The following is a 24,642-nucleotide window of genomic DNA, read 5'->3' as shown; positions in this document are numbered from 1 at the left end:
TTGTTTTTATAGCCAAATGAAAAAAACCACCCTGGACCACCCTATACCATGGCAGTCGTAGGTCTGACAGAAGGAAGTCTTTTGAAAGTGACAACCCATATCGCGTATCGCATAGAGTAGAGCTGCAGGAAATTGTGGAAGGTAGCCCCAATTTGGACACAGTTCCAGTCAGTCACTGAAAACCGCATTTCCAGTTCCTAGCAGGGATATCTCCAGACAGGGACTAGCAAGGATATCTGAGGAACAGATGTCTAGTTTGCTATGGTTTGACTGAAAGATTCTCGTTCTCTAGTTCTCCGTTGGACTGGACTGTCCATTACCGACAGGGGAGATTTGCGAGTTCTGGACGTCATCCGGACGTAACTTGGCTGCCGAAAAAGGACGTTCAGTTTAGTTGGTCCACCAAGACCATCTGTCGTGTCGTGGAACGTGGCGTAGCAATACGCAGTTCACGTCCTACTTTCAGCAGGAATGCTACTTTTTGGACCCTAATGAAAAAAAAAACCTCGATCCTTGTGCTTGGAAAAAAAGTAGTAGATCACGATCCTTGTACCTCTTGAGCCCCCCAAAACCCCGTACGTCCTAATCGGCATGTGTCGGCAAGGTCAGTCAGCCAGCCAGCCACGAGCAAGGCCACGGGGCCCGTTCCGAGCGCAGGGAGTATGTAGAGCACCGGCCAATAGCGTTGGAGTATGGCGCAGTATCGCGCCACTTGGCATTAGATTTGGTTTGACGGAGTGTGTGTGTGTGTGTGTGAGAGTAGGAGAGAGAGACAGGGCTTTTAATTCATCCGATCGAAGCGTTTTTAGTGCTGCACCGAAATGGCCGACGGAATTGCGCCATCGGGAGCGCACTAGATCGGGCCCGAGCCGATCGAACACCCAACGCCGCGCGCCTGTGACCTCTGGCTGTCATCTAGCATTGTAGTGCAGTGGTCCCAAACTGGTCCCCCCAATCAGCTCCGGATCCTTATGACGTGATGTGGCCCAATTACGAGGAACGGGCGATTATCCTTTTTGGGCAGCCCCCTCGGCGGTTGATCCAATTCGCGCGAGCGCGAACGACAACAACAACCGCATTACGACGATCACGATCACAGACACACACACAGAGATTAAAACCGCCGATCTCCGGACTCCAAAAGAAAGGGAAATCGAGCCCCACAAACTCAAGCGCCCGAGGCTCGGCTGGATGGAGCAACGTGCCGCCGCTTGTCTCTCGTTTCTTAACGATCTCCCTGCCACCCTGACCCCCTCACCCCCTCCTTCACACCATTGGTGTTTGGGGCGGGGGTGGCCAGAATTCGCTGTGTGAATTGGACCAGACGACGGCGACCCATGAATGACTTTGGTTTGACCGAAAACCCGCGCGCCACTGCCGCCGCCGCCGCCGGTCATCGCCGGTCAGCATGTACCCCGCCTCCCCTTGCCATGCCCCGTGCAGGTCAAGCGGGTAGCGGGCGCTGGCGGTAACTGGATTGGACCGCTTTCGGTTGGTCGACGGGCGCGCGCGCAGAGGTCGGCCTCTCTCTTTTCGTACGCGCGCGCGTGGATCCGGCGTCCATTCACCCAGCAACCCCCAGCCAGCATCCCTTTACACCCCTCCCCTTACTCTGGACCACACCTCCGTCCTCCGTATCACCACACCACTTTCGCTCGCCCGCCTGCCCGGCAACCCATTTGCAAACCGACGGCTCCGTTGGTGGCGAATGTCTGATTTAAACAGAAAAACGCACACAAAAAATACCGCGCGAATGTACAGGACGAAGAGAGAGAGAGAGAGAGAGAGTCGAGAGCGCCGGGGGGGGTGGGAATGAGAACGGTTCGCAGGCAAGGTAGACCAAGGTAACAAAAAAAGCAGCCAAAGGACAATCGAAAAAAACTCGAAACCCAAAAACATAAAATTTAAAACATAAAATAATAATAAAAAAGTAGATCACGAAACGCGCTTTTCGCCGCCACCGTCCACACCACACCGCCCCGCACCACCAGCAGTATCCAACCGCGGAGCCAGCCCGCCCCTGATTTGACCTGTGTGCTGATCAGCGATAGTGCCCCCGCCGTGGCCCCTTCGTGACCTTCCTTAACGACCCCCCGTAGCCGCTAGGACTCCACCGTGCAAATACACACACACACACACCGGTGGCTGCGATACACACATGCGTTACCGTCGCCTACGCATTATGCAATTCGGAGCTACCATTATTTTTATTGTGATAGCGAAGGAAGGGGTTAGAGGGGAGGAGGTGAAAAGGATTGGTAAGGGACTGGGGACGTTTAGGAGTGGGTCATTCGGCCTCACGTGAGTGCGGCCCCCGAATCTCTCGCCATCGCGCCCCGTCATCAAAACACCTCCCGCCAGGAAGGGGTCAGGAAGTGTGAGGAGGTCGAAGGGAGGTCGCGCATGACACGGCACGGTAGATGACGGCGGAAGCGCGGGGGGGGGGGCATAGAAAGGGTTTTGTGTTACATCATTTGAATCGCGCGTCATCTCGCATCCGCGCGAGGAGGGATGCTAGGGATGGGGTAGGGAAAGGGGAAGGGCAGAGAGAGACTTACTTTCGAACGCGCCAGGCGGTGTGCGCCAAGCTGTGCACCCAGCTGGGAGTTCCATCGATCGATCGATGCGCGCGCGCGCGCCATTTCGTCTCGCAGAGGTTGCGGGGAGGTGGGGTGAGGTGCTTATGCTCATTGGTGCGCTTGTGGGGTCGTGCGTGTCATGTCACACCGTCGCCGCCGCCACCGCTCTCAATTGGGCGCAAAAAAAGCGCCCTCAATCAAAAGACTTGCGCGAGCGCACTATGCCGGAGCAAGCGACGAACCCGGCTGGCTGCTGCTTTTTCGCCTTCGCCCCGGAGTGGATTCTCCCGGAGCGTCCTGAAGGGTCAACCCACGGCACCGACACACCATAGTAGTGTGTCGTGATAAAAGAGAAACCAATAACAAATAGAAAAAAATAAAGTCAAAAGTCGGCGAGAGAGTCGCCATACGCTCTCTGTGGGCGAGCCCGCGCTCTCCGCGCGAGTGCCGTCGGAGCGCTACTTCTTGTTGCAGCTGGTGTGCGTGACAAACCCCCCGCTCCCCCTACCCCCACGGGTGTGTGAGCAAAAGAGAAAGGGAGAGTCAGAGCGCGCCGGGTGGCAAAGGGAACCGTTGGCCGTCGTTGGTGACTGTGTGGTGGATTCGGCTTCGAACGAGCCCATTTCTCACGTAACCCGTCCACGTCGTCCAGAGAACGGCGCCAGCTCGAATGGCGCCATCTCGTTCTCACCCCTGGTGCACCCAGTTCACTCCGTCACCGTGCACCGCCGCCGCCGCGACCGCCTCAGGGTGGCACGGCTCAGCTCAGCGCAAGGTCCTGCCTCGCGCGCGCGCGCGCGCGTGTGGCTCCAGAGATCCGCGACCCGCGCGAGTGTGGTGCCGCCTTTACGTTCCTGCGCCAGCTCGGGCGACGCATTCAGTTCTGCACGAGCCGCGCGCGGCGACGGTTTTGGTTTGGTTCTGCTCCGTTTGTGGTTCGCTCCTCACTCCTCTCGAGCGTTTCTCGCTTCACAGCCATTCCGGAGCCTGATTGCGAGTCCGAGCCGGAGACGGATAGATAAATCCCTGAAAAGGCCTCAAGCGGACGAAGTAGTGCCAAGGTTTTGGCCGCCAGGAGTCGGCGCCGGAAGGAGCCGGATGCGCGCGCGATAAGCTCGCCGTCGTGCTAGGTGTTCGGTGTGCCAGTGTGTCTGTGCATTTGTTACTGGTGTGTGTGTTTGTGTGTGTGTGTGTGTGTGGTGGTACTTGTACAATCAGCGCCGTGCGCCGTGGTGCGCTGATAAACTGTGAAGAACTCGCGTCACGTTTGCAATCAACCGCCCCACGAAAAGGATCCAACACCGCCGCCCTCAGGATGGTCAGGTACGTTCCAGCAGCGTTCCAGCCCCCGTCAGGATGACCTTTGCCATAAGGAGGGTGATGAGGGGTGAGGGTCCTTCGACCTCCAAAACAATACCCAGCTCAGGTCAGGCTCGGGACTCGTCCAGCATCCCGAGCAGTTCGGGGAAACGACATTAAAACGGCGCGAAAGAGATTTTGAGGGAGGACGGTGGGCGGGTGATGGCGGGGGGGGAGGGGGGGCAGAAAACTGGAGCACGGCACTGCAGCAGTCGAAGCCACGAAGGATGCAGTGAAGGTTTTATGAAAGTGACAGTACCGCCAGTAAGCGCAGAAAGAAAAGGTCAGCGGAGCGCAGAGCGGGTGCTGCGCGATCACCACCACCATCACCACCACCACCCCTCAAGTCAAGTAGGCCACCGCCACCGGCGGGGTTGAACACGCTTGTGGTGGAGACGAAGAAACGGCCAACGACAATAACCGAGGGCGCCCTCGGTGTGAGTGCCGCCATCCACCGAACCATTCATTCATCTCGGTTCAGCGGTTCGCTGGTCGCGGTTCATCTTCTTTCAGCCGTGAGGCTACTGCCACTGCTACTACTGCTACTGGTTTCACGTCTGCACAATATAATACTATCATTCGAGGCCGAGGGGGTTCGCCGGCACACACAGAAAGGCACGTCACGATCTTATCGATATGCTTGCTGTGGCGACCCTACTGTTGGCGAGTCTCCATCGCACGTGGAGTCCACGTGGAGCCCACGTGGAGCCCCGCTTTTGTGTAGTCCATTCTTCGTGACAGCTCCCCTTCTTCATTTTCGAAGCGAAATGGGCCCATCGGCATCATCATCATCCCGATGCAGACCAAAATCCGCACCAGTCACTTGTTGACGGGGGTGCATTGGCTTCTCTTGCACGACACGTGTGGGGTTTGAAGCGAGGTGAAAAGGTCGAGATGATCCCCTTTTTGTAAATGTCAAACTTTTTAATCGATGTTTACAATTTTCCAAAATAAAGTTTGACGTCAAGTAATCGTTATTTTTAAAATCCAAACCCTAGACGAAACTACCCCATTAAAACACAACGAAAAGACAGGACGGTGGGCAAGGGTGTGATGCAACGGTTCGTCCGGGGTCATCGGCATCGGCTTCTCCGTAGGCAGTCTTCTTTCCCGGATTCTTCTCCGGATTCTCCGGATTCTTTCCACCGGTCCACTTTGGTAATTTATTAGAAATAGTAATTGGACTCCCCGGGGAACTGCCCCGGCAACAAAGCATACGTGCGTGTGTGTGTGTGTTTATGGGGCAGCGAATCTAATTTCCCATTCTCTGCGGGAGACACCGCTGCGCGATAACAATAGGGGGTTAAGTTGCTTGCTAACTAACGGCGAGGGGGGGGGGGGGGGGAAGAAAGGACCGGGGCGCATGGTCGGTGACTTCACAAGGAGATAGCGAACCCCGGCGGCGATCTCGCGCCCGGTCCCGGTTGAAGATGGTTGTCTAACGGTTGTTGTCGGATGCTAATGTTGGTGCCTTTTGTTACGCGCCTCCGTCTCACCTCAGCAACCCGCTTTCGGCCGTTTTCTCTCTCTCTCTCTCGGTAGCGGATTCCCGTTTCGGTGTTTACCGACTTCTGGTTGTCGCCTGCGCGACGCTTCGGGAGGAGCCCCGAGAGTCGGTGTCTTCCCGATCAGCCATTAACCCCGTTTTTCGGGCGGCGTTCCCGGTCCCGGGTGGATTTTTCTTTTTTTTTCTTTCTACCAATGGAAAGTAGGGCGTCACATCGTTCGCACGCGCGTGCGTGGAGTGGCGGGGTGGTTTCGCGAGCGCAGAACCGCAGATCTTCAATCAGCATGCAGCAAACAGCAGCGCCGAATGGGTTCTATGGCCAGGCAAGTGCCTCTTTGAGCGCTCTCGAGTCCATCTCCGGGTTGTCCTCGGCATGGGTTCACATTTTTCGCCTTTCAGGAGGCTGAGATTGGGGTGTTCTGAAGGTGCTTATTGTGTGTTCTTGTGTGTTATGTTGTGCGCTGCGGATCATTCCTTCATCACCCGTCACCCGTCGACCATCAACGCAATCAATGTCAAAGCACCGAAATCGGCAGTGAAAATGCGTGGGTGAATCAGATCTTCCGCGAACGGCTGTGCGTTCTGATGACGTGTGCTTCCAAATGTACATCGATGCTGCACCTCGATCAGCTAACTAATGTGGCCGCTGTGGGCCGCTACGTTGTTCTGTAGCCTAAAAACGAGGATAAATGAGCTTAAATGAAAGGAGCTTTCCAAATTTAGTACAGTCACAATTGAAGACTCACCAAGATTTCCCCATTTTCTGCAAGCGTAAAGCGTAAAGCCCAATGTTTTTACCAAATGTTTACAATTATGACAGAATGAAGTCTGACGGTTTTAAACGTCATCTGGTGGGCGAAAATGAAATTGAGTTCAACAAAACGTCGCGGCAACAACCGGAAATTGCACTGGACGGAGTAGTTGGAGCTCACCACTTGTTTTCCTGGGAGTGAGGCTTTCCCCTAATAGATATACGTAAAAGCCATTAGTATATGCGCTGGTATCCTCCAGGCTGGACTTAGATCGATGCGCCAATCGAAGCCTTTCTCAGACCTTCTCCGGGTAGTTCACGATCTCGCCACTCTAGTGGAGTATCAGCAGTGGAGGGGTCAAAGCTGAAAGCCAAAATTCCCGGATGGCCCAGAAAACCCCCTTTTCCAACTCCGCTGCTGGTGCTGCAGTACTTTGCTACTGACGAGAACCTGTGTGCACCTGTTACTAACGCAGTCGTAGTCGGTTGTGCGGGCATGGCGGGGGCACCGCCCCGCCGAAAGAAAGCGAATCCCAAGCGGGCACGGCCACCGCTTTCTTTTCTCGCTACTCCACGGTGCGGTGCGGTGGCGAATGGTCATGGTCAACGGTGTTGCCCTTTTACGCTAGAAGCGCACCTTCGTCGAGGAGGTGGGTTGCCTAGTGCCATCGGCACCGGCAAACGGTGGTGAGCTATTTTGGTGAGCTTGGCCTCCACTTCGATGACGGCCGTATTTGGAACGTCCAGTAGTGTCCAGTCTAGTCCAGTCTGGTCGAAACCGGACCAGATGATGTAACGATGCTGCTGCTGCTGCTGCTGCTGCTGCTGCTAGAGGTGGTACTTCGGACACTTCCTCTGCGATATCAAAAGGGTTGCTCTGGCTGGCTTATCGATGGCGAAAGTACGCGAAAGTTCTTGTGGGAACCTGGGGCACTAGCGTCCTGAAAAAGTGACACTCGTTCAACAGAACGGGCCCGACCTACGCGAACTTTCCGCTGTTCGCGGGGTGTCAGAGTTGGCTTTCTGGTTTTTCCTGCTGCTGCCGCGCCGGGGGTTGCGACGATTGCGCGCGCGTTACCGCGTACGTCTCTCCGGAAGCCGGAGGGCGCTGCTGTGGCTTGAATGTCGATGGAAAGTCGATACCGAGGGCGAGTGACAGTTTCTCCTTCGTTCATCGTAAGCTCTCTGCCTGCCGGTTCGGCGTTTGGGCGTTGAACTTCGCATCCTCACGTCCTGCGCTCCTGCCGGTGGGTCTTCGTCCGGTATTTTCTCGCACGGGTTTCCCGTTTCGCGGGGCCCGCTGTTTTCACTTCTGGATAGAAAGTGGTGGCGCCGAACGTGTTGTAGACGCGTTTTGCCTCATCCGAACATCCGTAGACACACCATGGTCCAGCCTAGAGTCTCTACGTAGCCACAACTCTGAACAGACACAGAAGTCGCTGTCGTGGAGCTGCTGTGCGGTGCGGTGAAGTTTTGTGGCTTTCGCAGGCTCAGACAGGGGTCGCATAACACCCGTATGACGATAGATTTGCGGTAACACCTGGTCTCATTGCACTCCATCCATTGATTGGCTGGCCGGGCCGGGCCGGGGGGGCCTGTTATCGATCGCCATCCGATCGCGAATCTAGCGCACGGGTTGGCGCACATATTGTCATCGCAGGCGCACCTGCCGTGCACCTCAACTCAAGAAAAGCGGTCAATTGGCCCACCCGGGGCTGATGCAACCAGGCGCTTGGCTATTCAGGTTAAACCCCCCGTTCGACGAAGACGTGTGTCTCGGGTGCGCACGCGCGCGCGCTTGCACTCTTAAAGAAGATCTATTAGCGGCCCGCGGAGTGCGGCACAGGATGCTAATGTTGTGTCGCGCCACCGTTGTACGCGATGGCTTACTTTCGTGCCCTAATGCCCGACCCTTTTCTGCAACACGCGAGAGAGAGAGAGAGCGCTACCAATCTGAAACAGGGTAGGGGGAACCCGCTATGCCGCAGAGTGAGTGGAACGTTTTAGATGAATGCTCCCCGCCGGAGTGTTGCAAAGAACACGTGGCATTGTGTAATGACGCTAATGACGACCGTACGCACTACCGTGCAGAAACGCTACAGGGAGCTTGGTAGACTTGGCGTACATATGCCATGAACGTGGATCGATCTGCGCGAATCTTCGCTGGAAACGTTGTGGTATGCGCTGGAGCGTACCACGGGAAGGGAATGGCACAAAGGACGTCGATCGCTGAGAGAGAACGGCACGGAACGCTAAACGGGTATCCGCGCTGCGCTGTGAAAGTGAAAGTGATTCCTTGTGGTAGGTCGCACGGCGACACCTGGCGCAGAGATTGTGGTCGGCGGGTCGAGAGCCACTTTTTTTGCTCCTCCCTCGAGTGGACCTGACTGCTCCACTTGAGCGAGGCTAACTCCATCTCCAGCGCCGTCGCGATTTGGTCACTGTTTTTTGGGGATTTCTTCCTCGAATCGTAGAGGTCACCCTGGGGCGGGAATCACTCCAAGGAATTTATTGTGTGTGTATGTTTTGTCCGCAGGATACTAGCGGTGGCGCTGGCACTGTCCGCGGTGGCAGTGATCGGTGGCGAAGGGCAGTTCCTGGCCTTCGACCAGCACGCGACCGACTGTGCACTGTACGTACACGGGCCGGGCAAGTCGTCCGCCTTCGACTACAACCTGAACCTGTTCCGCGGCGCAATGTAAGTGACAGTTCGGGACACCCTTTCTGGGGGATGCTTCATGGGGATTCGTTCGTCTACAGCGCGCAACCGGGGCATAACGCCGAAGCGACCACCTGCATCACGTACGATGCCATCAACCAGGCGTACGTGGACGCCCGGAAGCGGATCCGCGTGTCGCAGCCGAAAGGTGACTGGAAGACGGAAGACATCGCAACCGTCGGCGAGCTGCTGCTGGACATCTCGATCCAACTGGCACGGACGTAAGTGGACCTCCGCGGTTGTGTTGATAGTTGACATCTGACATCTCTGAACCCCCCCTGTCCCATGTAGCTATGGACTATCGTACGAAGAGATCGAGAAGGGTCTACCATCGATCGACACCTCGAAGACGCTCGTACGGGAGGTGTGTCCCGCGTTCCTGTCCGGGGTTGAGTGCCGGCCGGGCAAGTACCGGCGGGTGGACGGGCTGTGCAACAACCTGAAGCACCCGACGTGGGGTGCCGCGATGACACCGTTCCAGCGGCTGATCGGTCCACTGTACGCGGACGGCATTAACGCACCGCGCATCTCGGTGGCCGGGCACGAGTTGCCGCTGTCGCGGGTCGTGTCCCGTACGATCCACCCGGACGAGGGGTACCACGATCACGCCGGCACCGTGTTCGTGATCGCGTGGGGCCAGTTTATGGACCACGACTTCACGCTGACCGCCACGCCGCTCGATCCGATCAACCGGAACGATCCGGAGGAGTGCTGCAAGCGGCCGCCGCATCTGAAGCACCCGTACTGCAACGAGATCCGCGTGCCGGACGACGACTACTTTTACCGGCTGTTCGGCGTCAAGTGTATCGACTTCGTGCGCGGCTTCCCGTCGCCGCGGCCCGGCTGCCGGCTGGGGTCGCGCCAGCAGTTCAACACGCTCACGTCCGTCATCGACGGCAACACGATCTACGGGGTGAACGAGAAGTTTACGCGCAAACTGCGCACCGGGTACAACGGGCTGCTGCGCATGAACCCGGTGTTCGCGGAGTACGGGCTGAAGGACCTGCTGCCGCTCAAGCTGGACGTGCCGGACGAGGGCTGCACGCGCCCCAACAAGAGCATGTTCTGCTTCGAGGCGGGCGAGATCCGCGTCAACGAGCAGCTGGTGCTGACCTGCATGCACACGCTGCTCGCCCGCGAGCACAACCGCATCGCGACCGAGCTCGGCAAGCTGAACCCTCACTGGGACGACGAGACGCTGTTCCAGGAGGCGCGTCGCATCAACATCGCCATCATCCAGCACATCACGTACAACGAGTTCCTGCCGATCCTGCTCGGCAAGGAGGTGATGGAGAAGTTCGGGCTGCTGACGCTGAAGGAGGGCTACTGGGATGGGTACGACGAGACGGTTAATCCGGCGATTATCGACTCGTTCGCATCGGCCGCGTTCCGCTTCGGCCACTCGCTGCTACCGACCGCGGTCGAGCGCTGGTCGAAGGCACACAAGTTCATCGCGTCCAAGCGGCTGTCCGATCTGATCCGTCGCCCGTACGACCTGTACCGGGCCGGTGTATACGACGAGTACCTGATGGGTCTGATGAACCAGGTCGCCCAGGCGATGGATGACTCGATCACGCAGGAGGTCACCAACCACCTGTTCAAGAAGGAGGGCTCCCGCTTCGGCATGGATCTGGTCTCGTTCAACATGCAGCGCGGCCGAGAGTTCGGTGTCCCCGGCTACATGGAGTTCCGCAAGTTCTGTGGTCTGCCCACATCCGACAACTTCGAGGAGCTGTTTGGCTCGATGCCCAACGAGACCGTGCGACGCTACGAGAGCATCTTCGAGTGAGTAGCTCCTAGCTCCTAGCGCACCTACTAGCCCCTGGTTTACCCCCTTGTCTTTGGTTCGCAGGTACCCTGCCGACGTCGATCTGTGGTCGGGCGGTGTGTCGGAACGGTCGCTGCCGGGCTCGATGCTGGGGCCGACCTTCGCGTGCATCATCGCCACGCAGTTCAGCTACGTGCGGCGGGGTGACCGCTTCTGGTACGAGCTGCCCAACCAGCCGTCCTCGTTTACGCCCGAGCAGCTCCAGGAAATCCGCAAGGCCAAGCTGTCCCGGCTGATCTGCGACAACACGGACCTCATCGATACGGCCCAGATCTACCCGATGGTGTTGCCCGATCACGAAATGTACGTAACACTGTAACGCTGCACGCCTTTATCCACCGGGCTACATGGTTTTTTTGGTTCTGTTTCCCCCCCGCTCCAGCAACCCACGTGTGCCATGTAAGAGCGGAATTCTTCCGTCGATCGATCTGTCCAAATGGGCCGACTACGGTCACGAGACCCACTCGCCGCATCAGTATGTAAGTAGGGCTGCCTCATCCACCGGGCGCTGCACCTCACCAACTAACCAACCCTCTCTCTGTTGTCTGCTCCGCTTCTTCTGCAGCAATTCTTGAACGACATACCGGAAACGATTGGATTTAAGAAATAAGCGACGAGCAGCGGTGCCGATGAAGTAACACTAAAACGAAACCGCCAGCAAATCCGCAAAACCTAATGTGTACCCTTGAGATTCACTGCATGTATCACCATCACCTCTTCATCGCCCTCATACTTACGCGTATCGCCCATCCATCCAATAGTCAAGAGCGAAAGTGAAACCCGGAGGCGCAGCAACGAAACGAATCAAGTCGCTGCTCCGGTTCAGCTTCCGCTACGATTTAAGCTTGCAGTTTTTAAGAGTTAAGCCCATTTAAGATGAAACCCGCCACCCCTTGTCACTCCACCTAGCAAATGCCATCCCATCTCACATCTTACGACTCTCTGCCCGTCCTCCTGTTCCACTGTACTATACACCATCGCAATCGTACTCGTAGTGTGTGCGACTAAAAGGACACCTTCGGAACCATCGAACCATCGAACAGGCTCCCGAAACGCATTTAACACGCACGCACGCGCCAGGCGCGCCGCGCACTAGGTGGCATAGGGGACGCGCTACGGAACGCCAAGAAGTCGTGTTTTTTCGGTGAGCCACGTCACGCGATCCCAAACGATCCTGATCACCCGAAGTATGGTTCAGCTGGATGGTTTTTTGTTTTTCATTTTAATATAAGAAGATTCATCGAAAATGATGTACGCACGATGTTATACCTATGTCCTAGTTTTTTTGTTGTTTCGGTTTACGTTTTCTGGTTACAATTTCCAGCGGCCTCTACTTTCCGTTTCTTTTTTTGTGTAATATTTATGTAAATAATAAATTGTTCGATCAAATGGGTTATTGGGTATTGAGCTACTGAGTCCTGTTGACCTCCCATTGAAGCTAGGCTTCCAAAAATCCGTTCGCCATTGCCTGGAACGCCAGGAACGGTTCATCGCCGCCATCTTCCACTTCCAGCGCTATGGTTCGGCCGGCCCGGCAGGGCAAAAACAGAACGGTGCCGAACCGGAGGGCCAGCTCGGTTCCTTCCGGGCCGCGTAGCGTTCCTCGGCCACTGGTCACGAGTAGAATGGAGCCGGTCGGTGGGTTGTCTAGCGTGTACTGTCGTGCACCGGCCGGCAGCTTAATCTCCGACACGGCAAAGTCCGGCACCGGTGGCACGAACGTGCGCGTGTACGGTAGACGGTGCTCGTCCAGCACCCGGGCGCGGTACAGCATGGTTTCGGGTGGGCCACCCTCGTACGACACGAGCCGCAGCAGCGTCTCGACGTCCTTGAACTTTGGCGTCAGGCCGGCACGCACCACGTTGTCGGAGCAGGCCATACACTCCACGCAGTCGCCCTCCAGGTACGCGTGCGGTACATTCGCGGACAAGTAGATCGCTTCGCCCGGTTTCAGGTGCAGGACATTGAGAAAGAAAATCGACAGCACGCCAACGTCACAGCCAAAGTCGTCGTACAGGCGCAGGAACAATCGGTGCAGGTCCGACGATTCAGCATCGTGTCGGAAGGACTCGGCCATGCTCTCGATACACCGCCGAATGGCATCCGGTTCGCTGCGCATCAGCCGTTCATAGACGACCCGGACCGCCTCCCGGTTGGGGTCGGCACGAAGCCGCTCCATCGCCGGCGCACCGATCAGCGAGCGGAGTGGCTCCCACCGCTCCAGGAGCTGCAAAATTTCACCATACGCCCGAAAGCCGCACAGCGCGTCGAAGTCAGTCAGTGCAATCGCCAGCTCCGGCTTGTGGTTTGCGTCCTTGTAAACGTCGGGAAACTGTGCGTGTAGCTTTTCGGCCTCGATCTTCGGCCGGTGGGAGTGAGTGACAGTAAGTTAGTGGGGGTGGGGGAAGTCAATTCCGCCAGTCACACATACCTTGCTCGGGTGCACCTGGACACTGAGCGCTTTCCGGATGCTGAGCACCTTCAGCAGAAAGGGCAAACTGGTGCCCGCGGCCCCGGTACCGATGGTGCCGGCCGGATCCGATTGCACTGCCGCGGCGAGTGTCCTACCGTCGCCCTTCAGCGTGGCCGGTCCATTGACGTGGTCGCCCATCCATAGCTCGGCATACGAACGATCCGGTTTCACGTCCAGCTTCGCGTCGTTCGCTTTCGCCAGCTTGGCCACAAACGAGTGCTCACCCAGTTTGCCCCACTCGTAGCACTGTACGCTGCCCGTTAGTTCCATTCCCGGTGCCCCCCGAAAAACAGTCTCCGCAAGGTTACCGGTTGCCCGAGAGAGAGTGTGTGCCAAAAACAACCCAACCTGTGACAGTCGGATCCCCGTCAGACAAGTCGTCGTCGATGCTGCGTTGGATTCGTTAAACTAGGGCCATACGAAGCATTAAAGCGAGCGTAAAATTAATTTGTAATGTCAAAAAGTTTCTACGTCCGCGGAGACGATAAAAGCAAGCCGAGCGTAAATACTGTTTGCAAACGGTTTGTTTACAAACAGCGGATAATGTAATTTCCTATTTGCTGGTACAGCAACAAAATCTAAAAGAAACAGAAAAAATATTCAGCAATCCACACCAAAACCACGAATGTAAACACGTTTGACATTTCGCTCTAAACGGTGTTTATATTAGGTTGGGGAAAAAGAAATCCATTATTTTCTCAGTTGATGACTTTAGTGATCGATATCTTGTGAAGTATCGATCGTACAGTTTCAAATTTAGGCTCGTTTTAAAGCTGATACTATCCACTTAAAAAAATGCTTTCACTGTTTATTGTTTGTTCTATTCGTTTGTGAGTTACAGGGTGTTAACAATGGAAGTAACCATAGAGAAAATACGGTACATTTTACAATTTTTCTTTGAAAGAGGCGAAAATTTAAGCTAGGTGGCTGAAATTTTGCATATTGTTTATGGTGCCAATACTCTAACAGCTAGTTGTGATAAATTTTGGTTTCGTTGACCCGTTTCAGTTATTTTTGATGTTAAAGATGCATTTCACCCAGGCAGACACGTCATCGAAAATGTTGACAAAATCACAGAAATAATCAAAGTTGGTCGGCTTGTTAGTAGTCAGAGCATCGGCCAGGACCTAAAGATTAACAATCAGACAGTTTTAAGCTATTTGCGCAAAGCTGGATCCACAAAGAAGCTCAATGTTTGGGCGCCACCATACTTACACCTAAAAACATGATGGCGCGAATTTCCATTTGCGCAATTTTGGCCAAACGGAATGAAATTGACACATTTCGTAAACGGATGGGTACTGGGGATGTTAAATGGGATACATACGACAATACTGTGTGAAAATGATCGTGGTCTAAGCGTGGTGAAGCAGCTTACAGGGTGGTCAAACCAGAACTTACGGCCAGTAAGGTTCTACTGGGTTTATGGTGGGACTTGAGAGGAACCGTTTATTGTGAGTTGCTTTCGTGTGGTCAAACATAAAATTCAGATCTCTATTGTCAATTACTGTACCGTTCGAAGCTAGCAATTGACCAGAAACGACCAGAATCGGCCTACGAAAGGGGTTTTGTGTTCCAACAGGACAACGAAATGTGACGCACGTCTTTAGTGGCTCACCAGAAACTCCGGGAGCTTGGTTGGGAAGTTTTATTGCATCCACCGTATGGTCCGGACCTTGCACCGAGCGATTGACACCTTTTTCGCGCATTAAAAAATTTCCTGAGTGATGAAAAACTGAGATCAAAAAAGGGTTGTGAAAATGGATTACTCCAATTTTTCGTCAATAACGACTAACCCTTTTACAAGAGAGGCATTACAAGCTAACCTTTGAAAAGACAACAAATTTTCCAACAAAACCATACATATTTGACGAAAATCGGACCATCGGAAGTATCTTAAATAATGTTTTGAATTTCACCCAAAAATAATGGATTTCTTTTTCCCCAACCTAATATTTTAAACCTGCCACACAAAGCGTAAACGATTTAGCATTACAAATTGCTTTTACGCTTCGTGTAGCTTTATGCGTTTCCATACGCCTTTTCATGACCCTCAGGAAGGTATCGCTCGCGACTTTATTCAGGCATGACGCACCGGCTGCTAATAGAACCGTCTTTTTATCATCGCGCTGGACTTTCTCTTCGCCTACTACTAGCGCCGCGCCTCCGTGAAACGCGCAACTAACCGGTCCGACGACTGCTCGAATCGAAGCGTGACTCGTAGCATCGTTGAAATAAATGCTTTTTTCGCCGACCGCCGTACGAAAGCTAAAGTTGCACATCAAGCTGCTGCGGTTCATCTATAATCGGTGTCTACGTAATCGCGCTAAAACCGAGATGAAGCCCCCCGCTAAAGCTACCTCTTCGAGCACACACGCCTTTAAACACGGCACGGCGACACGGCTTCAAACGGCCGCGATTTCGGTGCGACCGAGACGGCAAGTGTGCGTACCGTGCCCGGGGCACGGTAAGTGCGAAGCAATGCGCACCATATTAACCCTATCCCTATTCCATTCCACTGCGAGACAGCTAGCCGCTCCGCTCCCGAGAGCGACGAAGTTGCCATTTTCATTCTTCTCAGTTGATTGTCTCGCGTTGCCAATGGTAGGTGTGTGTATCGGTTTTAGTTTCGGTTTCCGGTGAATGGCGTAAGTTGTGTGTGAACTGAAATGAAGTGAAGTGGTTCCGTTAAGTTACTTGTCGTTTCATTGGTAACACTAACAGTCGACTATCCTCGTCGAACAAGGGGGTAGCTTTCTGCCACCGAAAGTCGCTGCACCGCCCGCAGGTAAACGCTCCGCGGCGGGTCGCTTGGCTCCTATTCGGTACGCGCGCGGGCGTGTTATGTGTAGCATTTCCGCTTTGCTGTGGCCGTAGCCGCGGAACGGTAGATCCGCGGTGCCCCATTCACACGGCGGTCAGCGACACGGTGGCCGAGTTTGGCCGTAAGATTCTTTCACCAGTCAGAGTCAGAGTCGGAGTCAGGTACGCGGCCAGTGGCGAGTGACATACCGCGAGAGCGAGAAACGCTTCCCGTAGGAATTGTGCGTGGGGCAAAGTGAGTGCGTACGAGAATCGACCCATCATACGCGCCTGGAAGATGTGTGCGTGCGTGCGTGTGTGTGTGTGTGTGTGTGTGCGCGCGCGTTTGTATTTACCAAGCAACAATTCTGCAAAAAGAAGAAGAAGAAAAAACAATGGCCCAAGTGTCACGGCAATTGTTACGGCTTATTAATTGTGGACGGCGGCGGCACTCGACTCACCAGCGTGAACAGGGCGAATCACTTCTCACTTCTCACTCTCATTGACCCACGTTTTCAACGGCGCTACCGGCGGCGGCGGGTGTGTGTGCCGAGGCTCCATTGATGGCGGGGGCTTGTAGCAGAAGCGTTTTTTTTGTTGCTCGGTCCACCGCACCGCACCATTCCCCCCTTCACACGCTTGTTGACCGAGGACCCCGAGGAGGACGGGGTGCATTCGCGATGCATCAGCGGCGCGGCACTCGCTCCAGTTCGGTGGTTGCTGTGTGTGACTCCATTGAGCGACAATCAGCTCGAAACACCAACACCACCACAACAGCACGCTCGTGTACGTGTACGCTGGTGTGTGCGGCACGCTTGTCCGCGCCGTCACCTTTGAGGCCGTGGCAACGGGTCCGCGGTCCGTGCATTCCACCAGCGCGCGCGCTGGAGGAGGAGGTTGCAGCGCGGGCCGTGTGATCGTCTCATTCTTTTATCTACCCTCTGCCTTCTAACCCTTTTCGCTCACACACACAAACGCTCTTTTTTTTTCTCTCTCTCTCTCTGTCAGTCGCAGTGAGGGTTGGGAACGGGATCGAACCGGATGCGCCCCGACGGTACTGATTTGGCGCTGGTGAGGGCTTCTTTCGAACCCGTCGCGTTCTTTCGGACGACGACTGACCGACCGTGAGTGACACGCACCCGTCTCGCTCATCCCCCCGCCCGCCGGGGAGGAAGCACTGACCTCTGGGCACAGAGACAGACAGACACAGACACTTTCTGGAATGCCAACGCACGCACGCACGCACGCACGCGGTCCATGGACACCCACACATGCAAGCGCGGTGCCCCTGGTAACGCGCCCCTATCACTCTCTCTCTCTCGCTCTCTCCGGCTCTCGAGAATGGTGCAGAAGTGTGGGCCCCGTCAGATCGGGCGAAAAATGGCCACCAGAGGCCGTGGCTTGACCAACACCCCCCCCACCCCCCCCCCCCCCCCAGAATTACTCATCGGACCCCACCGGACCCCACCGGACACACCGCTGGAACGTGCCGGGCGTGGGTTGTGTTGATTCATGCTTCGCTTCGCTTCGCCGTTTCAAACTGTGTTTTTCGGGGGGTCGTTACCATAGAGCCGACTAAGCTGCGATCGAACGTACGGATGTGTGTGTGTGTGTGTGTGTGTGTGTGGTTGATGTATTGCAACAATCAATCCGGTACAGTCCTCCAGGCGTCCAGCGAAACAGTAAAACAAACCTCACACACACACACACCCGCACAACATCAAGCAACTTTCAACCGACCGACAATCAACCGAGACAGGTCCTTCGAACCTTCAATCAACCGATACGACGACGGCGCCGGCGGCGGCGGCGTGGTGATCTACCGGGTGACGGGGCGGGACGCAGGGTTCCTTCGACACCGGGTACACAGTTCCGAGTGACATTCCTGGTCGTCCTCCGGTAGTCTAGCTTCCTAGCTCGGCACCATCCGTTCGGTGGTTGGCTTCGTGTGCGTGTACGTGGGTGTGTGCGCGCCAGTAAACAACTTTGTTGTAACACACCCGAACCCCGCTCTGCTCCAAACCCGGAGAGCTCCCGGAGTTTTTTTCCCGAACTAAAGGGTGAGCTTCCTAAGCTGCACTGTTCCAGTTTTTGGCTATAAAACAGAAACGGCTTAAGTGCTTGAACGATGCTTGAACTTTTAGTTTTTAATGGTTGATTTTTAAATTTATTTTATGTAAAACAATTTTGGTCAAATGTGTCCACGGTACGGCTGGCGTAACGGCTGACCTACACTCCTTTAACTAATTACACGATCCCTTTATTGGATCTCTTTATTCTTCGAGCCATTTCTCGAATAGCAACACCCTCCAGCCTGTATGCCTTTATCAATCCTTTTTCTTTTCACTTAGAACACTTCCTTTTGGCATATTGAAGTAACTCACTTGCAAAATTCGTTATGAAAACTACTCTCGGAAGCAAAACTCAAAGTGTAGCTATAGAAAGTTGACAGAGAGTATTAGCTCGACTCACATTTTTGAGAACATTTTCCGTTTGTATCTGGTCCAATTTCGGCAATAGCAACTTGAATTTGGGGTGTTGAGGTCGTCAATAGTTGCTGATATTGTTCGTATAACATAAATATCGATTATAAATATGGCCCGGTCCGTTCTTCTAAGATTAAAAAAAGAAAATAAATCGATTGTCGAATCGAATCGACCGAAGAACCAATTAACCAAAATCGGCACCAAACAGTCACTTGTTGGGGGTGCATTGGCTTCTCCTGCACGATGTGTGAGTTTTCCGAACCACAACACTGCTTAATAACATAGCCACCGAGGTGGAAATGAGCTTCAGCGAAATGTGCTTTTGGCGAATTAGTTGACGACTTGGACTTTGGAAATAAATTTTTCATATTTTCCAATTTTCTACAACCGAATTTTTATTTTGTACATAAATTTGAAGAATCGACTTTTCAAATAAATCTTTAAGCATCGAAAAATATTCAGCCGTTTCGGTTTTATAACCAAATGAACAAATACAGCTTCCTTGGCTCACCCTATAGATTCCAGCTCCATGGTCCTCTTTTTTCTGGGGTGGAAAATGCAACAAAAGCCCTCGGTAGTGACGGGACGGGATTTCCCTAGCACCACCAATCAACCAACATCAACACACACACACAACGCACGCGGGAGCCGAGTCCTCCGCGAGCCTAGTTCCCCCCGACCCTAACGGTTGTGACATTTTTGTATTGTGTTGCAGATTTTTACACAACCCGCTCGCTGCATTTTAGTCCTTAGGCGCACACACACACACACACGCCGTGTCTTGGCGACGTGCCGTCCCGCCCCCCTCTCTCTCAGGTATCTAATCGGTCCGGCTGATCCCCGAACAGAAGACTCGCCGCCCCGAATCAATTAGCGGCGCCGGCATTTGAGTGGAAGGTGGTGTGTGGTGATTTTTCGATCGTATGTAGCTTCGCCCAACGAACACGATGCTAAAGATGGTCGCTGCCATCTAGTAGGGCTAACGCGATTTTAGAATAGTGGCGGTTTAGTGAATTTAGTGCTGCGCGGGTGGCTCTGCGTGCGTTTGAGAGCGTCTCTAGTCGATCACCCACAAAAAAGGACATCAAACGGCGGCACAACACCGGTGGTGGGCTCGTGGGTGTTGGCCGCAATCGGCCATCGCAAATCCGGCGCCGGCAACCACCGACGGAACAGGCACCACCGGCACAGGCGACCGAACGCCGCTTCCTGGCTCCGGTTTGCCGGGCATTCTGCGCTGGGCTGTCCACCGCGACCGGCCCCCCTCCCGATCGGTCAGGATGTTCAAGTACATACCCATCTTCAAGGGATGCAACCGACAGATCGAGTACGTCGACAACCGGCACTCGTCGTTGCCGAACGTGCCGGAGGAGATCTTCCGCTATTCGAACAGCCTCGAGGAGCTGCTGCTGGACGCGAACCATATCCGCGATCTGCCAAAGGTAGGTACCCTGGGGCAGGGGTGGCATCATACATTCCTTCTGCCCGATCATTGCAGCTTGGCACATGTAGCAGGACGGCGGCGTCACTGACTTACGTGCGCCCGCGGTCACTATCTAGCTCTCCTGGAACGCACGATGATTGCGAATTGCGATTGAGTCGGAAGATACTAGGGTGTATACCAAGTTTTGTCGTTCGATAACAAGGACACATTTTTATGGTTCAAAACACACTTTATTCGCCTTTAAAATACGTCTCCGCAGATGTTATGACGTCATCATTTGATGGAACGAGATCGCGAATTCATTCGCATCCCACAAAACTGATGCTAACACCTTTTTGGGCAATTTCTCGACACGAACCCGTTTCGGACCCGAAGAACCAGGTTCACACCACTCTTTAGCCACTTGTTTTGATTCATTTAGGTTTAATAGTGATAGACCCAATTCTCATCCACAGTGATGATTCAATGCACAAAATCCGCACTTTATCCTTTCGAAAAAGCTCTAAATGTTGCCGTGAAAATTGCGCTCGAATGCGTTTTTGTACTATTTTTAGCAAATGCGGTACCCATTTTGCACACAGCTTTTTGAAATCCAATACTACAATAAAAATATTGGTTCTACTGCTCAATGAGATGGCTAGGCCTTCTACTAAATCTCTTTCAGTGATTAAAGGATTTTCAAATACGATATCCTGTATTTTTTCTTCGATTGCACGTGTTGTGTCTGTTTTTTTACGTCCTTGACGTGGATCGTCTTGAAGGCTTGTACGACCACGTTTAATCTCAGAAACCCCCTTTTTTATTTTCTAATTGACGGCGAAGAGTCCTTATACACTTTCAACATTCGTTCATAATTTTCCTTTGCTTTTAAACCTTCCATAATTCACGTAACGCGTCGACATATAGATTGCTTGTAAAAATAATAATTAAGTGACCGATTGACATGAAACTTAGCATACGTTCATATGAGGAGTGTACCAATATAATAAAAAAAAGGCTCGTGCTAGCGCCCTCCTGGTATCGAACGTAAAAACTTAGTACACCACCCCAGTATGTCTTGCGGACTTTTGTTCGTTCGTTTCGCACTCAATCGTAGATGCTTAACCATAAATGTAATGGCACCTGGATTTCTAGTAAGGTACACCACCGTACCCATCACCGGTCACAACGGGTATTGGGAACATGGTGTAAACAAAGGGACATAAAAAAAAAAACGAAGAACAAAATTCGTTGCTATGTGAACCAAAAAATGGCTCTAAAATTCTCCCACGGGCGTGTACTTGCTTTTGGTTTTTCCTATGCGCGCGCGGGGCTACCCAAAATTTATGTGCCGATAGTGTCCACCCAAAGCACCGTACGCACCTTGGTTATGCTACGCCCGTGAAGAAGCCAATTTTCTTCTTTCTTAGCCCTCATCTTTCTCTCACTGCATTTTGTTTCTTTTATGTGTGTCTTTCCTCTACCCATTTTCTTGGCGAGCAATCACCTAACCTACCTAGTGTCCCCGATGGCCCAAGTGCTCCGGTACGACGTGCCGTCGTTTGCAAGGCAATAGTTTGTGTTTGTGTGTACCTGACCGCGATGGTTCTGGAACAAGAGATAGAGAGAGAGAGAGTCGGTCGTTTTTTCTGCGCATAATAATGGACGAATGAGGGCGAATTCGCTTGTCCGTCACGGACGCAAGCCCGCCCGGTCCGTTCCCGGTTCGTTCCCGGTTCTCTGTGGTGCGTCGTGTTGCGCAGTTTGTAAATCAAAGGCTTCTCTCGAACGGGTCTCCAGCGGCAGAGGATCGAACCCACTGTTCCGCTAGGTTGTCCGCATTTCACGTTGGACGATCATTCGTTTTTCGGTGACGGTGACGATCTCCACCATTAACAGCATTCTTACCGTACACACCCGCCGTAGTGCGATATTCTACTTACTTTCAAATCAGTATTACTTTTTACATTGGCCACAAATAAGGCCAGTTAAATGTGACATACGTGGGGTCTGTTCAACCATTTTTGCGACTTTTGTGTTATACAAAAAATATTGTCCCCTTTAACGTAATCCTCATCAGAAGTACATGTGTCAGAGTTTTTCCAATCCTCGAATCACTGAAAAAAATCATGTTTTGTGTACTTGTTCAGCTCCTCCTTCGATGTTGTCTTTATCTCCTAAATCGTAACGTAGCGTCATACCTTTCGTGGGCCTCTTCAGTTTCCGGAACGAGAAAACGTCACAGGAGGCCAGGATCTGGGGAATACGGTGGCTTCGCGCCATCGTTAATATTCCCTAAATAATATCCCTTATGACCTGCAATCGAAGAAAACTGTAAGCAAAACTGTTCACAACCGAACTTGGCTCTCCGTGAGTTCACATCTTCTCGACCGTCTGAGAACATTTTGAACCCCCGACGTCCATCGGTGCTTTGGAGTAAAATGACTTCCACATAAGCCACAGTCAACACTCGTTATAACAACATATTTTCATGGTTTGAAATACACTTTAGTATTCAGTGCGACCTTCCTGAACATCAATACACCGCGTTCCAAGGAGATTTCAATTTAGAAATTCCATCCCTGAGATGAGAAACTGGAATGGCATCAAAATATGCTTCTGCAGCTGTTATGACGTCATCGTTTGATGAAAGCCGCATTCCACGCATGATTTTTTTTTTTGGGCCTCCCGCATTTTTTTTCCATTTTCAAAATGCTCTTGTAACCGGTTCCACGTTGTTCCGTTTTGCACACAGCTTTCTGAAACCCAATACTTCAATCAAAATGTTGCTTATACTGCTCAATGAGCTGGCTAGGCCTTGTACTAACTTCCCTTTCAGTTATGCGACGATTTTCCATTATAATATCCTGTATTTTTCTTCGATCTCAGGTGTTGTGTCTGTTTTTTTTGTCATGGACATGGATCGTCTTGAAGGCTAGTAGGATCACGTTTTGAACTCAGAAATCCCCCTTTTAATGGTCCAATTGAAGGCGAAGAGTCTTTATACACTTGTAACATTCGCCCCCTATGGGCGTTTATACTTCCGTTGCTTTCAGTCCTTCTAAAAATAGAAACGTTTAATCACCGCACGATGCTTGATTTTTTCCGTTATAAAAAATACAGTGACCCGTCGATACTGAATGGCTTGTAAAAAAATCATGATTACAAAATACGGATATGTTTTGAATTTTCATCGAGATCGAACGAACGAAAGTGTGTTTCTGTTGGTACGGTTTCCCTTTCCTCTACTCTGTATGTTGTGCTCACTCTCGGCGCTGAGGAATTGCTGACTGCATTCGCCATGCAATTGCGTCCGTAAGCGCGCGAACCGGAGTGCAAGTGGAACGAATTAAGCCGTTACTTCACGGTGCATACATGGGCGGAACCGGCATGAATGAACAATTGTGGTCGGTCGGTGCTCGCCTTTATCGCTATTTCGAGATCCCGGTGTGCAGATTCGAAGAACAGCACGGCCCTAGCCCAGGCAGGAGGAGCAGAATCGTTGTCGAATCCGGAACGAGCGGAGCCATCGGCGATACAGCGCCGCGTCATCGGCAAATGCCGATGTTTTGGCGGTGGGGGGGGGGGGGGGGGGGGGGGGAGGCGCGCGACTTGTTGAATCGCGCCCTGACTCTTGCCACTTGTTGCCCAATTTGCCACAGTTTCCGCGGGCGGTCACGGCGAATTTACTGGCATTGACCCTGCCATGGGCCCGCTGCCGCGCGCGCACTAGCTGATTAGAGGCCCCCGGGGGTTGGGTACCCCCCACCGTATATAAATGAAAAACCCCGCCCCACCAGCACCCTCGGAGCCGAATTAAAAATCCATAAAGTGTCGCTCGCCGACGGACTTCCCGTACTTCGCACCCGGAAGTAGTCGCTACGGAGCGGAGCGACACACCTTCAGGCACTATTCGGTGCGAAACGTAGCGATAAGCCAACCAACCCCTTCGCCGACCCACTATGCTGCTGGCGCCCCCCCCCCCCCCCCCCCGTTGAGTTTCCGGGGAACCGTTGGGCTGTGAAACCATTTTCCTTAACCGGGGCGGATTATGTGACGTTCCCGGAACGATAGAATGTGCGGACCATGCGGACCTTTTGGGCTGTCGTGGCGTGGCGAAGGAGGAGGCGGCGGCGGGGGGTGTGGGGGGTTTAAGCGGCTCGGACGAGGATCTGTGTAAATTATTTTTCGCCCCGCGTTCTCGGAGCTCTCGGAGGCCTTCCTCGTTCGTTTGAGGAGGAGTAGGCCCGGACGGGCGAGTCCCTCCGCCCCCCGGCACCCCATAATAGCCAGCGAGCGAGGTTTATGTTACACAACAGCGCGGGCGGGGCGGGCAAGACAGCCAAAACGATAAGAAGCGGAGCACAGGGAGCAAAAAAAAAAGTAATAAGTTTCTATTAATAGAGTGCCCCGCGGCCGATGATGCCCCCACCGCCCCTCTTTGTTCAGGCTGGAAGCACCGGAAGACCACTGTCGCCTCACCGGTAGCATCGGTGGGTTTGCGAAGAGAGGCAACACACACGCCACCCTTGAACCCTTTTCCCTTCAGCTGAACCGACTTGACTGAAATGAAAGAAAACTCTCCCGCACCCAAAAATGGCCACGCGCCCCGCGTGTATGTAGGGATTTTTGTGTGGGTATGCGCAGATGTGGTAGTGTGCGGGGGGGGGGGGGGGGCCACACGGCACGGTGAGGAAACATTTGCAGTGGGCGAG

General features: G+C 53.4%; 3 protein-coding genes across 3 annotated transcripts in view; 2 read left to right on the top strand and 1 right to left on the bottom strand.

The window, feature by feature from the left end:
- The first annotated feature begins 48 nt into the window (after positions 1-48).
- Positions 49-12,075, top strand: LOC128278974 (chorion peroxidase). Its single transcript, XM_053017699.1, has 7 exons — positions 49-57; positions 8,671-8,894; positions 8,957-9,136; positions 9,207-10,700; positions 10,768-11,046; positions 11,126-11,222; positions 11,309-12,075. Exons 1-7 carry the CDS (start codon positions 49-51, stop codon positions 11,351-11,353), a joined length of 2,328 nt encoding a protein of 775 aa, XP_052873659.1. The 3' UTR covers positions 11,354-12,075.
- LOC128268727 (probable mannose-6-phosphate isomerase) lies at positions 11,912-13,539 on the bottom strand. Its single transcript, XM_053005925.1, has 2 exons — positions 13,175-13,539; positions 11,912-13,102 (listed from the first exon to the last, which is right to left on the bottom strand). Exons 1-2 carry the CDS (start codon positions 13,484-13,486, stop codon positions 12,182-12,184), a joined length of 1,233 nt encoding a protein of 410 aa, XP_052861885.1. The 5' UTR covers positions 13,487-13,539; the 3' UTR covers positions 11,912-12,181.
- A 6,245-nt stretch (positions 13,540-19,784) lies between these two features.
- Positions 19,785-24,642, top strand: part of LOC128278954 (protein lap4) — a 47,218-nt gene continuing 42,360 nt past the window's right edge. Inside the window, exon 1 of the mRNA XM_053017680.1 lies at positions 19,785-19,946. Coding sequence (XP_052873640.1) covers positions 19,785-19,946 — 162 coding nt within the window. The remainder of the gene's footprint in view (positions 19,947-24,642) is intronic.

This window comes from Anopheles cruzii, chromosome X, assembly GCF_943734635.1.
Source record: "Anopheles cruzii chromosome X, idAnoCruzAS_RS32_06, whole genome shotgun sequence".
NCBI classification, from domain to species: domain Eukaryota; kingdom Metazoa; phylum Arthropoda; class Insecta; order Diptera; family Culicidae; genus Anopheles; species Anopheles cruzii.
The sequence above is the reverse complement of the archived record's forward strand: the minus strand, read 5'-3'. Positions and strand labels throughout refer to the sequence as shown.